The sequence below is a fragment of the Oncorhynchus tshawytscha genome, linkage group LG02 (assembly GCF_018296145.1).
Source record: "Oncorhynchus tshawytscha isolate Ot180627B linkage group LG02, Otsh_v2.0, whole genome shotgun sequence".
Classification (NCBI taxonomy): Eukaryota; Metazoa; Chordata; class Actinopteri; order Salmoniformes; family Salmonidae; genus Oncorhynchus; species Oncorhynchus tshawytscha.
In genome coordinates this window covers 65884420-65900462 of record NC_056430.1, presented here as the reverse complement: position 1 = coordinate 65900462, position 16043 = coordinate 65884420, and the positions used below count along the sequence as shown (strand labels likewise).

Below are 16043 nucleotides of genomic sequence, written 5' to 3'. Positions count from 1 at the left end.
TATCATGACGACATATACTTGTATAAGATTGTGACTGTATTGAAAATACATGGTCTCTCGTTGAGAATTGCGTGCATATTCAAGAGATCGTTCTCTCTGACCTCTGTCTCTCTGACGTCTGACCTCTCCACTTCCCTCTGTCCACCTTCAGACCCTGAGCCTGACCTGCACAGTCTGGGGTGACCCCAGTCCAGAGGTCACCTGGTTCAAGAATGAAAATGAGGTAGTCTCCACTGAGCACGCCAAGATAACGCTTGAGGCCAATAAGTTCGCCAGCCTCACCATCACCGCCGTCACGTCCGAGGATTCCGGCAAGTACAGCATCAACGTACGGAACAAATATGGCGGGGAGTTCGTGGAGATCACCGTGAGCGTCTACAAGCAAGGCGAGAGCCCCCCCGAGGCCAAAATAGGAGGGAGAGGAGCAACACCTGCACCCCTGGCCTCCAAGACCCCTGCCCAAACCCCTACCCCTGCCCAAACCCACATCCCCCAGACCCCCACCCCGTCCCTTAAGTCCCCCACCCCATCCCCAAAGTCCCCCACCCCAACCGCCAAATCCCCAACCCCCACCCCTAAGTCCCCAACCCCCACTAGGCGTGTTAAGTCGCCCAGCCCTGCCAGATCTCTCAAGTCACCAACCCCCCCTAGAAAGTAACCAGGGATGTTGATGCCTGAGAAGGCTTGAGGCGTTTCCTGCTACTGTTTTATAGCATGAGTTGAGTGAAACCAGAAGCTGTTACATGAAGGTGTCCATTTTAGATGTCATATAGCTTGGTCACAGCTTTAACGGGCAAGAAATGTTGAAAAAATGAACAGAGTAGATGTTAATCATAAGTGTTAATCATAAAAAAGCTGCACCTTCCACTATACTGTACTATATAATGGAATGTCTGAAGACCTGGGATCAGCCTGCCTAAAGTGCCAGGTGGGTGGAATTTTCCATTTCAACAGGCAAGCTCAATCAAGCACAGCTAAAGTATTTGAAGTGATTTCAAATAGTATTTGAGCCCAGGTCTGAATGTCTGTGTCCATTTCTCTGTGGATGGTGAATAGATGTCAGAGAGTGCAGACGGAAGACACACAGCCAGTGCCGTCCGCACTGCTGTCACTATGCCAGAGAAGTTATGTTTGTCTGCACCGTGTTGCATTTCCCCCTTTGTTTTGTGTTAGAAATAAACCTCATTTATCACCTCTGTTGTCTTCTCCTGTCATTCTTTCTTTTTATTTCCCTCACTTGTCTCCTCATCTCCTAATTGTCTTTCTTTTAAGGAGGGACCTTTTTAGTCATTTACCAATAACTTTAGACGATACGGACTTCTGTATGGCACAATATCCTTTTGGTATTCTCCTCAAAGATGTATTAAGGACATGTTAAATATTATACATTAATACAAATGTACACTCCACAAAAGAGGTCATATTTTGGGTAACAACTCTACTACCTATAAAGAATACTACTGTGTTTCCTTTCACCCAAACAAGATACTACTAGCCTGACTTCTTCCAAACCTCTGAAGGGAGAGGGATGGACTGTCATGTGATGTGTTTTTTGTTAAAGCTGTGAATGGGGTGAAGATTGCAGCAGGTTTGATCTATTAGCATAAAAAAACTCAAATCCACAGCCATCGACTGCTCACTTTTTAACTTCAGTCATACGACAGCGGTGCCGGTCAGGGTTGACTTGCTGGCTGTGATTCTCAATGTTCAACTTACTGGACAATTTAACACATTCCCAATTTGAATTGCATTTCTCACAGAGTAGCATTTCCCACAGGTGCACATGTTGAGTAAAAATGTATGTTCAGTTAAATGTCTGTGGCATATCAACCACCTAAGCCTGTCTCAACTCGAGCCAGTTTCAACGTAGGCCTACTGAAATGTTAGCATCACACATTATGACTGCTTGCCAAGCTTATTGTTTCCACTTATCATTCTTACAATTGGATATGTAATTCCAGAAGGTTATAAAAGGGTGTGTGCGGATAACAAAAGTAATTGCTACTTCTCAAAACGCACATACTGTGCTGTACAGACAGTGAGCTTTTGAATACCACAATTACTCAATGTTGAGGAAGCTACTCTGAAAATATAGTTTACCAAGCTACCAATTACTTCACACTGGAAGAAGTTAAGCTACACTGAAGCACTCGTTAAGAAAAATATAGTTTACTTACCTAAAGTTACTTTGAAAAAGTAGTTCACTACCTTCACTACGATCACATATACATCTGAAATGTTGTTGACCCCAAATTGCAAGAACAGATTACTCTGGAGTCAGATGTGTAATTAAGCCTGTTAAACACAAAAAGTGAGAATAAGGCACATGAAATTAGGCAGTGCGGATGCAGAAAAATAAATTAAATTCTTTCCTACTTCACCCATGTTTTATTTTAGAAAAATAAAGTAGTGTGTAATTCCAGTAGGTAGCTACACCACTACATTGCAAAACAAGTAATTAACTACTGAAAATATTTGAATTTAGTTCAACTACCATCAAGCTACTAAAAAAATGTAATTAAATTACTAGTTGAACTACATGTAGTTCACTACTCCCCAACACAGCAATTACTACACAGAAAAAGACATGAGGCACCTTTTCAGATTTGGTGACCAAGTTCTGAGACTTCTACTTTCAATAAACCTCTGCTGTTCATAAAACTGATCATTAAGCGTGTTCTTAATCCCTTTCCATTCTAGGTTATTGCTATAGCGATGGATGTCTTCACTGACGTTGATATTTTGAAGGAGATTGTCAATGCGACTACTAGGGGAGTGATGGTCTACATACTTCTTGATGACTTCCAATTCAAAAGCTTTCTGAATATGGCTAAGAGCGTGTCAAAATCCAACATCTAAAGGTAAGGAATTAAATTTGAAATACTTTGCAAAATGCCTAGTGGTTAGAGAGTTCGGCCAGTAACTGAATGGTTGCTAGATCGAATCCCCGAGCTGACAAGGTAAAAATCCGTCGCTCTGCCCCTGAACAAGGTAGTTAACCCACTGTTCCTAGGCCGTCTTTCTAAACAAGAATTTGTTCTTTAACTGACTTAAAAATGAATACAAAATAACAAAAACTTCTGCTTTGTCCAATGAAATACCACAATTTTCTACACATAATGTGTGTATAAAAAAATAGGAAGACCTTCCTAATATTGAGTTGCACACCCTTTTGCCCTCAGAACAGCCTTAGTCAGGGCATGGCCTCTGCAAGGTGTCGAAAGCGTACCACAGGGATGCTGGCCCATGGTGACTCCAATGCTTCCCACAGTTAAAGTCAAGTTGGCTGGATGTCCTTTGGGTGGTGGACCATTCTTGATACGCATGGGAAGCGGTTGCGCTTAAAACAATCCAGCCGCGTTGCAGTTCTTGACACACTTAAACCGGTGCGCCTGGCAACTACTACCATACCCTTTTCAAAGGCACTTAAATCATTTGTCTGGCCTGTTCATCCTCTGAATGGCACACATACACAATCAATGTCTCAATTGTCCCAAAGCTTAAAAATCCTTCTTTAACCTGTCTCCTCCCCTTCATCTACACTGATTGAAGTGGATTTAACAAGCGGCATCAATAAGAGATCATAGCTTTAACTTGGATTCACCTTGTCAGTCTATGTCATGGAAAGGGCAGGTGTTCCTAATGTTTTGTACACTCAGTGTATATTCACAAATGAACTGTAAGAGCTTAAAGTCCTTATTAAATTGTATTTATTTTATTTATTTAACCTTTATTTTATCAGGGTGTCCAAACCAATTTTCTGGTTGGCCTCCTGTCAATGGTTTTGGGGATGGTTGTCAAGTTTCATAAGGTTAGAGTTGTAGTAGTGTGTGTGTGTGTGTGTGTGTGTGTGTGTGTGTGTGTGTGTGTGTGTGTGTGTGTGTGTGTGTGTGTGTGTGTGTGTGTGTGTGTGTGTGTGTGTGTGTGTGTGTGTGTGTGTGTGTGTGTGTGTGTGTGTGTGTGTGTGTGTGTGTGTGTGTGTGTGTGTGTGTGTGTGTGTGTGTTAAAAATAAATGGTGAGAGATTTTATCTCAGTTCTTCTGTCTTGTTCAGAACTTGCGAGTTCGGACAGTGAAAGGACAGCAGTACATGTGTCGATCTGGAGCAAAGTTCCATGGATCTTTGGAGCAGAGGTTTCTATTGGTGGACTGCAAAACAGTGTTGTACGGTACATACAGGTATGTCTAAGGTATGTCTAACCAACATGTCCCCTCTATTGCATTTAAAACTTAAATATGTTCCCAAACTCTTCCTTATATTTGTTAAATACAGTATATTAAATAGAATATTATATTATATTATTATTATTATTATATTATATAGCATACTAAAATTTTCTAAAGTATTCATGGAGTTTTATATATAAGTAACCGGATGACTGCATTTATTTATTATAACATCTTTCTTTTGGTCTCCCTTTTCTCCAGCTTCATGTGGTCCTTTGAGAAGATCAACTTCAGCATGGTCCTGGTGGTCACAGGGCTGCTGGTGGGCTCTTACGACGAGGAGTTCAGACGTCTGTTTGCCCGATCCATTCTGGCCGTCACTCTCTCTCAGGAGAGAGACTTCCGGAAAGAGCCGGCAACAGCCACGTACAACCCTTATTCCGGTCTTCTCTTTGAGAGCAGACTCTCTCTTGACCAGATTCACATGAGATCCAGTGGGAGACAGCTTAACTTGATGAGTTCTACTGGTCAACAGAAGGACGATCGATACAACAATGGACAGATGGTCACAAGAAGACTGAGCTTTCAGGACAGACTGAATCAATCTCACTGCACCGATATGGGGAAACTTGTGAGGGGACACAGCTACGCCGGAGAACTGCCGCAGAGAAGGAATTCCACAACTCCCTTGATGAATGTAAGAGATGACGCTGGCGGCGCTCACGGTGCCCCTGAGAGAGGCAGACGCATCGAGGACACATTGTTACCAGGCAGGATTAATCATTACATGCAGAAGAAGAAGTATGGCATTGACCAACAGCCTCTACTCCCTTTCAGCAGTGAGAACTCTCTTAGCAGGTGGAAGATCGACTCGTACCTCAATAACAGTGATGCGACCCTAGGGGAGCCAGTTGAGAATCTGCATCAGCCTGACAGTACGCAGAACCCAACCACATCATCCCGTATGAGAACATCAGTCCTCTTCAACAGCCGTCTGGCAGAGCAGTCTGAAACTCCTAACCATATGTCTGAGCACTCTGTGACATCTCAACCAGGCAATCTATGGCTGCAATCTCCACAGGGCAGTCAAGGAGTGACATCTCCACAGGGCAGTCTAGGTGGCCTAAGCAACTTCCAACCCCAACTGACCCCTGCTAGATTGCGGGAGAGTCAGACGAGATTGGAAGAGATCAGACGGAAAAGGCTCAGTTTACATGAGTATGAGGAACCTGTCAGCAACTTAAGGCCAGGGCAGAGACAGGATTCTCTCAGGCTGTCTATTTTCTCTACTCTCGAAAGAGCTAAAGGAAGGTCGTCAGAGAGAGGCCTGGATAAAAGGCACAGTGCGGCAGAGCTAGCAGGCAGCTCCGAACACAGTTCTAATCAGGGACCATCCAGCCACAGAGAGGAACTCACCCCAGGAGGTCAACAGGAAGAGGGAAACAGAGTTGAAGAACGAAAATATAAACTAAACAACTTCAGTGATACACAAAGGTCTGTCTCACAATACGATATCACGACCAAGACAGAGAGGAATCCTCTTGATGACTGGCAAGAGCCTCTCTCCAGGACGATGTCGGCAGCCCAACTGGGAATTCAACTAAAGGAACCTTTGCTCAAGCCCTCCAACTTCAGACCAACTGGACTTAATGTGGAGAGCTCTAAAGGGCTAACATATTTGAATGGAATACCAGAGGAGAAGGAGGGCCCCACCAGGAAGAGTCATGAATCCACTGACCAGCTGGCCAACAGCTCCGACTTGGTGCTCTCCGCAGACAAAGAGAAAACACGCCAAAGTGTGAATCCATTGAAACTCAGAACTTCTGTGACATCAATAAAGAATATAGAGCATGCCGATGTTTCAGTGGAGAAAATGGTGGAGAAAACGCCACACAAGGTAGAAGGAGCAGAACTCCAAAGACAGAATTCATTCAGATCCACACTTCAAAGGATAGGTTCAGTGATATCAAAGCATTTAGTGCAGGCTGACATTTCAGCAGAGCAGAGAACCATCTCAGATCCTCCTGGAAAACCGTCAGCTGTGGGACTTACTATATCACCCAAGGGTCATTCTCCAAGCCCTTCCAGGTCATCACACAATGCAGCTGGCACTGAAACCAAAAAGGAACAACAGCATAATTCTCCCAGCCCAGCAGGTAAATCATCATCTCCTGGGTTAACTACTAGCTGGGTTAGAAAGAGCTTTAGAAAGAAATGTGAACCAGACAAGAACTCTGGAGAGCAAACAAACACCGTGGAGAGTCAAGCATCAATTCATTCAGACACCAGGAGGAAACGAGCATATAGCTGGTTTGAGAGTTTTGTTACATTTGACAACAAGCCTTCAGATAAACCGACAACTACTGCAAACAGATATGACTCAGACAAACACAGGAGTTTGTTTGTGAGACATCCCTCTATTAGTTCCATACACAGCTATCAGACTGAAACTACACCCAATGAAAATAAGCTTGGCCGATTCATACAACGGGTGGGGAATCTCATCAGCAAGAAGTGAATGTGTAAATGTTGTCTATGATCAAGGCAATAACAGCGCTGTTCTATGACATGGTTTGTATTGTAAATTAGACTGTTAAGTCTTTAGGGAATTTGCATGTATTTGTTGCACTGGTTATGGGATACATTTGATTGGAAAATAAATGTATATATTGGAATGTTCTAATATGGCAAGTGTGCAGATTCTGATAAAGCCATTTTTCCCCCCTTAGTTGTGAAATGGTCATTTAGATTGTCCCTTAGTTGTCAATCGAATACCCCAAACGTGAGTATATTACTGTCCTTTGTTTTGAGTTCATTGTAGACATTTTGTTTTATAAAGTGCGTACATGCATAGGACAATAATTGCTTCAATATAAGGTACCCTGTGTTCTGTGTTCAGCTATACATGTAAAATAAGTTTCAATGTCAGTATTCAGTGTAAAGTGGCCAGTTTCCTTTCATACATTTTCCCATAGCACTGTAGTAGGTTGAGAATGTTATTTATGTTTGTGTACCATGCTGACAGCTATCTACTGTAAGGCATCATAATTCAAGACCCAAACCCCAGATGTTTCCTACTCTCTTTTAAATGTGATAATTCATTTTCATTCATTTGGGCCCTGCACACATTTGTTGATATTTCAATCATGTTTTTATTGTTTTCTGTCAAATATGGAATAAAAAATATATATATATATTGAAAGAAAGCATTGTGTGAATTCAATCAATCCATTTGTTTAACAGGAATCTGACTGTATAATATTGAGTACTTCTATATGAAATATTCCAGACATTTGTTTCTTTCTGCATCCAATTCTTCAGTCTCAATCTCAAATTGCTTCAGAGCAATAAAATACTGCACAAATGGTTCTCCCAGCGCTCCGCGAATCACATGGTCTTCGCTCAAAGCCACCAGAGAGTCCTCCAGCTTCACGGGGATGGCAAACTGCTGTTTCCCCAGCTGGGTGTGGGTGGAGGCCCTGGTCAGACCCGTCTCAGCCGCCAGGTTGCGTTTGATACCGTCCAGTCCTGCCGCCACGGTGGCCGCCAGCACCACGTATGGGTTAGCCATGGCCGAGCCCAGCTTGTTGTCGATATGCATCTCCCGCCCGCCGTGGCATTTTACATTGAAGGCGCTGCTGTTGTCGTTGTAGCCATAGGTGGCGTAAAGCACGTTGTGCTTGGGGTCTTTAACCTTCTTGGCGATGTGGCTGCGGCAGCCCAGCCCAGGGGAGAGCAGGCAGCTCAGGGCGGCCGAGTGGCTCAAGAGCCCCGCAAGCCACTTCCTGCCAATCTCCGACAGCTCCCCTGCGCCGTGGTCCCCGGTGTGGAAGAGACTACGGTGGCCATTGGCATCCCAGAGAGAGTGGGAAAGCACCCCGGCGTTGTACATGCTGTCGTCGGTGAAGAAGCTGGCGTTGTAGCTGTATTTCCTTGCCATCTCTTTGATGCCGGTATGAAACGTGAAGGCGGTGTCGGCGGCCGCGATGCCAAACTCCGGCCTCAAGTTGATCTCCATCTGACCGGGCACCATGGCTGAGGCCAAACTGTCCACATCGGCCCCCATGCAGTACATCCCATTCACCAGCTGCTGGAAGAAGGGCAGGTCGTGGTTGCTGGCCAGGGTGGTGGCAGGGAACAGCATGGTCTTGGGGGCCACCCTGTCGGACGCACCCAGGACACAGCACTCGTAGGTGAAGGAGGAGTACAGGGAGAAACCCATGCTCTGGAGCTGCCCCATCAGCTGCTTGGCAATGAGGCGGGGTGCGGTACGCAGGGGGCTGCCGGTTATCATGCAGGGGTCACAGATGACCCGGGCCGTCTGCTCTGCCCAGGGCAGCACCCTGAAGGTCGACAGGTCTGGGATAAGCAACACGTCGCTACTGAAGTTGGCAGGGTTGTTGGCGTGGTCCACCTCACAGCTCTTAGGGCTCAGGGTCAGCTCTAGGTAGCTTCTTGGCATCGGCACCCCGTATACTGCTTTCTCCTGTAAAGATTTTTAAAAAAGGTTTACATCATGGGACTTTTCCTATAGGCAAGCATAACCATTGAGAAACCATTTCAACAAATAGCATTATAACATTGTTGGTTGCCTCAATACACTATAGCTAGTACGTTTCAGGATGTTTGTGTACTGTGTGTGAGATGATTACATGAAAGAAGCGGACTGGCACTGTCTTAGACCTGGATACCCCATGGAGATCTGTGGCCTCGAAGAGGACAAAGTTGATATTCTCCTGGGCAATCTGCTGCTTGATGTGCTCCATGGCTGAGACAAAGCTCTGAGTCCCAGACTTATCCATGTTGTCTTTACTGTTATCTATGAGAAAAAGAGCCAAAAGCAACTATCATGTCTGTAAAAAAAAGATAGTCACTTGTGATGGAACTACTTTATTAGCTACAAGTTTATACAAAATAAGAATATAAGATTTTTGATAAATCTAATCCAAAACCAGACTAACCTCCACAGTTGGCACTGCTGCTCTCAAACGTGGACGACCGTACTCCGGATTGCCTGTTTGCTCCAGTCACATCTGACCTGTATGAGGTTGACGAGTCCATACCGGAGCCAAGCTGGAGGGAGCTGCTGTCCCTGGACCTGGTGGATACCTCCCCGGAAGCATCAGAGTGGGGCTTGAAAGTGGTGAAGGAGGACTGGGACTCCGGCCGTCCATCTCCCCTGTTGGTGCCATGCAGGTAGGTGTAAGGGGCTGGGCTCCCAGGACGCCCACCCTCCTCCTTCCCCCGGGCACCAAGCATGGAACTATCCTTCAGGATACTCTTCAACTCATCCATGGTCTGTCTGGAGACCCCCACCTCGCCCTTTAGGCTGTAGGTGCAACCCTCTCTGGACCACTCCACCCTGGAGGGGGAGCCCTCATCCTGCCTGTGTCGATCCCTCTCTGGAGACACAGAGGGTCTGTGGGAGTGGGGAGAGGGGCCGATAGAGATGATGGTGGGGTTGCTTTCTGAGGGTCTGGGGCTGCTCACGTAGTCGGAGTGGTGGACTATGGACGGCCCCCCTCTGTCCCAGTCCACTGGAGCCAAGTGTTTCACACTCACCTTCACCCCCTTCTTCTTGCCCAGGCTCATGCCACTGCCTTCTACCTGGTCTCTGAGCCTACTTGAGCCCTCCTGGAAACACCACCCAACCACAAAATATATACAGTATTTGTAAGTACTTTTCATATATTTATTATATAGTTATTAATAAACATATATATTTATTAATATATATATATATATACATTTTAATATAACAAATAGATTACAGTTAAATGAACAATGCATTTGTTACACCAAATTAAAACAAAAGGAATGGAAAAGGATTTATTTTCTTTTTCAGATTATGGAATAGTGATGTTTTTTTAAAGTTTCTTCAATTGAGTTTCCATTCATGGGTAAAAAGAAACAACAACAACGTTGTGTCCAAATCCAAAACCCCATACTGGGATTTACAGATCTGAAAAATATAAAAGAGCTAGAGATGTTACTTCGAGAACAAGATCCTCTGAGTCATGCGTTCCTTTTATACTCATTTGTGAGTTTTGACCTGAGATTTGAGTGCATTCATTTGAAACCAGAGCTATGCTCGCACATTTCTTTTATGGACAATTGGCACAATGGTGATGGATTGGAAAATTCTCTCACCGCACCCATGGGCACTCCTGTTGGACACTGGTATCCACTGACAACTGGTAGAGACTGAAACACTTCTGCTTTCACCCCACTGGCTATTAACATCCACGATTCAATATCCCCCTTTGTGTCAATGCAAAGGGAGGTGGAGACAAAAACACACAGCTCAGCTATTTTGTTTGTGCCTCTAATCATGACATTCAGGCAGTTTCTAGAAAGATGCATTTAGTTCAAAAGTACTGAGAAACATTAACATATTTATCAGGCATTACAATAGATGTTGTAACTCAAACTTTTTGCTGATATAAACTCTTCTATGGTAGATAACTAAACTACCGTCTGTATGAAATAAAACTAGATTTGATATGGCTTCACAAAACCATTAAATCAAGACTGGGACCAAATATGCTCTCTTTTCTATAATATATTTTTTTTCTATAGTGAGATTAGTTTATATTAAGATTAATTTGTGCAACATTGGCATATAGGACCTAGATTGAATTTAGTGCTCATCCAAGACAGTGTAACAACTTGATAACAACTTTATTACAATATTATTAAGAACAACTATACAACTATACATTATATAAAAAAATACTTTTCACTGAAATACCGAATAAGATTAAAAAAATTTTTTTTAATATAGACTGCAATACAGCATATAGCCTAGCTATAGCCTACTTATAAATACCTAGTGCATTTTACCTGCTAAGATGTGTGCATCATGATGTGTAGAATTCCGGTCACTTGACTTTTGAAAGAATAGCCTATTTGTTGCCACATAGGTCTAATAGGGCCTAAATGATGTTCGTCACTAGCTTCTATGAGAAGGGTTCTATTCCAGCCCGCAAATCGGGGTGTTCCTGCATGTAGGCATTCCTGCATCTGCAGGAAACCCTCTTTGTACTTCTATTCGTTCATTTTTAAGCTTTTCTCTCAGTCGGCATTCAAGTAACGATAAGGAATTCCCCTCGACCACGCCCACAAATTGGGGAAAAGATTGGTTTCAAGATTGTATCTGTAAATTGTCCAGACCGGATGTCTTTTTTTGGTGTTTTACAAACGGTAGCCTTACTACATAGATTAGCGTACATAAAATGTGATTTCTGGCAACGTTGTAGGCTACACCTCAGTAAGCTCGGACGGATGCCGATGCCTTTTGGACGTTTGTTTTGGTGCAGTCCGGACCGACCTTGATTTCCACATCCACGGACATTGGTTTTTGGTCCGGTCTGGACCAAACCTGAACCAATCATAGGCGTCTATGTTTGGTTCCGATTTGGTGCGGTCCAGACCGACCTTGATTTCAATGTCTACGGATATAGATTTTTGGTCCGGTCCAGACCAAATCTGGTCCAATCATAGACGTCTATGTTTGCTTCAGATTTTGTCCAGTCTGGTACGGCCCAAGCTTCGACTGGCACAGCGGTCTAAGGCACTGCATCTAAGTGCTTGAGGCGTCACTACCGACACCGTGGTTCGAATCCAGGCTGTATCACAACTGACCGTGATTGGGAGTCCCATAGGGCAGCGCACAAATGGCCCAGCGCTGTCCATGTTTGGCCAGTGTAGGCCGTCATTGTAAAATAAGAATTTTTCTTAACGGACTTGCCTAGTTAAATAAAGGTTAAATAAAATATAAACTAAATAACTCATTCAAAACCAAAATTGAGGCTGATTTCAACATCGGGAAAATACATATTTTCAATGTCTGGAAAATAAATATTTTCGACATCTGGAAAATGTGTATTGTCAACTTTCATTCAGAACTGAAAATACGTATTTTTTCAACGTCCGCAAAGGATGCCTTTCAATGTCCTGGAAAATATGTATTTTAAATGTACAGAAAATATGTATTTTCACCTCTCATTAAGAACCTAAATTAAACTAAACCTTAACGTCTGGAAAATACATATTTTGCACGTCTTTTCAACGTAATTTTGCTTAGTTAGGACTATTCTAGTTTTTTTGGGGTGGGGGGGTCTCTTCGTAACATATTGTACGTTTTGCAAATTCATAACATATCATACGAATTGTAATTCGTAACATATCATACTAAATGGATGATGGACATCCACAAATTATTACATACCATACGAAATGTAACATTTCGTCCTAAAGGGAGTGTCCCGGATTCATGTTCAGAGTAATAAGAAATGCTCTGAGGCTAGGTTGTAGTTACGGTAGATAGTGACCTTCGCCCCCACTTGCGGGGCACGGGTTTCTTCAGAACCCAGCAGGCGGGAGGCGGGGCGACTGGTAAACAGTATCTTTCACAGTGCCTGTTGGGCACTGTTTAAAAAATACAAATACATTTAAGGGGTGGATCAGCTTAATATTGCGGAAAGATTGTTGCTTCCATCAATGTAATTGTCTGCATCATTTCCAATCCCCCATATATTTTTTGGGTAAATATATATCCATATACATACACGTATGCATACATATACACATACAGTATATACATACACACACCTACAGTGGGGAGAACAGTTATTTGATACACTGCAGATATTGCAGGTTTTCCTACTTACAAAGCATGTAGAGGTCTGTCATTTTTATCATAGGTACACTTCAACTGTGAGAGACGGAATCTAAAACAAAAATCCAGAAAATCACATTGTATGATTTTTAAGTAATTAATTTGCATTTTATTGCATGACATAAGTATTTGATACATCAGAAAAGCAGAATGTAATATTTGGTACAGAAACATTTGTTTGCAATTACAGAGATTATACGTTTCCTGTAGTTCTTGACCAGGTTTGCACACACTGCAGCAGGGATTTTGGCCCACTCCTCCATACAGACCTTCTCCAGATCCTTCAGGTTTCGGGGCTGTCCCTGGGCAATACGGACTTTCAGCTCCCTCCAAAGATTTTCTATTGGGTTCAGGTCTGGAGACTGGCTAGGCCAGAACCATTTTTGGACCTGTGACCAAAAACGAGCTACATATGGACAATGCCAAAATAAATGATCTAATGACTCTGCCTCCTCACAGCAAAATCTGCAGAGCTGGGAAGATTGTATCCCCCATATATATAACATTCTATTGGTTGCAAGAATTTTGTATAGTAATTTAAATTGAAAACTTCAAAGTTTTGAAACAGGCGTTGTTTTGAGTATCAATTCATAAACCATGTGCCATGGAACGGGTACATCGAAAATCTCTTCCCAACTATTTTGCAATTTATATGCCACAGATGTCCGTTTTTTGGTCCTTAAATGAAACAGGTATATGTTTTTATTTATCACACTTTTCTTAAACCATTTAGGTTCTTTAATACAGGGCCAACATACAAGTTCCTTACTTTTTTCCCCTTCTACTTGCCTCTTCCATTTTTTGTGGTAATGCTGCAATTAATTGGTTGTTATTTTGGGTAGAGCAGACATTTACATATGTTTGTGTTAGCTGCATGTGTGACATAACTCCACCAGTCCTATTTATAATATAATTCACTAAAAGTATACCTTTGTTTTTACATTTCTTCGAAAATTACATTTAAAAAAATCAATTAGTATATTTGAGTTTAACCACAATATTTGTTGTATTATTTGTTCTGTCTTTTCAGGTGGATTAAACTGAAATTGCAACCAACTTTCTAAGGCTTGTTTAAAAAATAATTATATTTTTGAGATTATTTCCTTTTCAAACAACCGAAAGTGAGCAGGTGTAAATCTGAATAAAGGGAAAAAGGCCATTCTTGAACATAGGATGAGACATTCCTACCAATTTACTAGAGAACCAGTCTGGATTTAAGTATAACTTTTTTTTTACAACTGATGCCTTTAGTGAGAGGTCTAATGCTTTAATATTTAATCATTTCTGCCTTCCGAATTCATATTCGTTATCTAAATAGGCTCTTTTAATTTTGTCTGGCTTGCCATTCCAAATAAAATTGAATATATTTTGTTCATATAATTTAAAAAGCATGTCACTAGCTGTAGGCAAAACCATAAGCAAATAGGTAAACTGTGATACGACTAAAGAGTTAATCAGGGTGATTTTTCCACAAATAGACAGATATTTTCCTTTCCATGGTATCTATTTTTGCTAACTTTCTATAATAAAAATGCATTGGAGTGAGATCATTTCTTTCTTTTGGGATTTGTATACCGAGTATGTCCACATCTCCGTCAGACCATTTAATTGGTAAACTACACGGTAATGTACAATGGGAATTTTTTAGTGATCCAATACGTAATATAGTATACTTATCATAACTTGGTTTTAATACAGAGAGTATAGCAAAAGTATCTAGATCCTCTCTGAGGCTGTGGAGAGATTCTAATTGTGGTTTTAAAAGAAAACATAAATCATCAGCGTACAATGACATTTTAGTTTTTAAACCACGGATTTCTAATCCCTTAATATTATTGTTTGATCTAATTTTAACAGCTATCATTTCGAAAAAATAGATATGCCGATAGTGGACAACCTTGTTTTACTCCTCTAGATAGTTTAAACTTTCTGAGATGTAGCCATTATTTACTATTTGACACCTACATAACTTTAACCCATTTTGTAATGGGTTAATATATATAAAATATATAAAATATTTTAGGCATTTATATGTAAACTCCAGCCGTACTTTATCAAAAGCCTTTTCAAAATCAGCTATGAAAACCAGGCCTGGTGTCCCCGATATTTCATAGTATTCTATTGTTTCCAGTACTTGTCTTATATTATCTCCAATGTATCGTCCGTGTAAAACACCTGTCTGATTAGGATTAATAATATCTAACAACACTTTTTTGAAATTCTATGCACCAAGCATTTTGCTAGTATTTTTGCATCACAACACTGAAGTGTAAGAGTCTAGATTTTTTTTACATGGACTGGATCTTTATATATATACCACTTGGGTCCTGTTTCAGTAATAATGATATCATACCTTCTTGTTGTGTATCTGATCATCTACTATTTATATGAGTGGTTAAAACATGCTAATAATGGTCCTCTGAGTATATCATAAAAAATGTTGTATACTTCCACTGGTACTGTATGCCATCCAGCCCTGGATTTCCCCAGCCTTAAAGGCTTTAATTGCATCAAGAAGTTCCTCCTCTGTAATTTGGCCTTCACATGAGTCTTTCTGTACAGATGTTAATTTTACATTATTATTAGGAAAAAAATCCATACAATTAGTTTCAGTTAGTGGAGATGGAGGAGACTGAAAGGAAAACATATTCTTTAAGTACTTCCTCTTTCAAAATATAATTTGGTGAATCATGCATGATTACATCATTTGTAACAAGTTTCAATACATTTGTTTTGGTAGCATTTCTATATTGAAGATTGAAAAATAATTTGGTGCATTTTCCCCAATATTCCATCCAGTTCACTTAATTTTTATAATATATTACACTGGATCTTTCTTGAATAAGTTCCTCCATTTCTTTTTGTTTTAACTCTAACTTATTCTGTGCCTCTATGGTAGTTTTTATTGCTATCTAACTGTACTGTTAGTCCTTCAATTTCCTTTGTTAATATGGACTCTTTTGATCTAAATTGCTTGTTTTATAGATGAGTACTGAATTTCATGGCCTCTAAAGGCACATTTAAAAGTGTCCCATACAATAAGGGGATCTGCTGTACCTATGTTATGTCTGAAAAAGTCAGTTATAAATTCTTCTGTCCTAGTTCTAAACAATGTATCATCATGTAGGCTTTGATTAAATTTCCAATATCCTCGCCACGTGGAAATTCTGTAAGAGTAATAAATATGTCAATTATGT

General features: G+C 41.4%; 3 protein-coding genes across 3 annotated transcripts in view; 2 read left to right on the top strand and 1 right to left on the bottom strand.

Annotated features, from left to right (window-relative positions):
• The window catches only part of myom2a (myomesin 2a), a 38645-nt gene extending 37449 nt beyond the window's left edge, over positions 1-1196 (top strand). Inside the window, 1 exon segment of the mRNA XM_042303071.1 lies at positions 152-1196. Within this exon segment, the coding sequence (XP_042159005.1) occupies positions 152-658 (507 nt within the window). The 3' untranslated portion in view covers positions 659-1196.
• LOC121840675 (protein FAM83B-like) lies at positions 890-6857 on the top strand. The gene is made up of 4 exons (XM_042305367.1): positions 890-928; positions 2701-2838; positions 4036-4178; positions 4428-6857. The coding sequence occupies exons 1-4, from the start codon at positions 890-892 to the stop codon at positions 6682-6684; spliced, it is 2577 nt and encodes an 858-aa protein (XP_042161301.1). The 3' UTR covers positions 6685-6857.
• Positions 6858-7304: 447 nt separating this feature from the next.
• Positions 7305-11278, bottom strand: LOC112265235 (lengsin-like). The gene is made up of 5 exons (XM_024442364.2): positions 11010-11278; positions 10317-10427; positions 9128-9800; positions 8819-8985; positions 7305-8652 (listed from the first exon to the last, which is right to left on the bottom strand). The coding sequence occupies exons 2-5, from the start codon at positions 10407-10409 to the stop codon at positions 7438-7440; spliced, it is 2148 nt and encodes a 715-aa protein (XP_024298132.1). The 5' UTR covers positions 10410-10427; positions 11010-11278; the 3' UTR covers positions 7305-7437.
• Between the last annotated feature and the right edge of the window lie 4765 nt (positions 11279-16043).

What these genes read in the sequence shown, in the direction of transcription:
- LOC121840675 (XM_042305367.1), top strand. Translation starts at nt 890, where the DNA reads ATGTCTGAAGACCTGGGATCAGCCTGCCTAAAGTGCCAG. An exon ending in CAGCCTGCCTAAAGTGCCAG is followed by an intron (nt 929 to 2,700) that starts GTGGGTGGAATT and finishes TTTCCATTCTAG; the next exon opens with GTTATTGCTATAGCGATGGA. An exon ending in TTCTGAATATGGCTAAGAGC is followed by an intron (nt 2,839 to 4,035) that starts GTGTCAAAATCC and finishes ATTTTATCTCAG; the next exon opens with TTCTTCTGTCTTGTTCAGAA.
- LOC112265235 (XM_024442364.2), bottom strand. Translation starts at nt 10,409, where the DNA reads ATGTTAATAGCCAGTGGGGTGAAAGCAGAAGTGTTTCAGTCTCTACCA. An exon ending in CAGGAGTGCCCATGGGTGCG is followed by an intron (nt 9,801 to 10,316) that starts GTGAGAGAATTT and finishes TGGTGTTTCCAG; the next exon opens with GAGGGCTCAAGTAGGCTCAG. An exon ending in TGCCAGTCCGCTTCTTTCAT is followed by an intron (nt 8,653 to 8,818) that starts GTAATCATCTCA and finishes AAATCTTTACAG; the next exon opens with GAGAAAGCAGTATACGGGGT.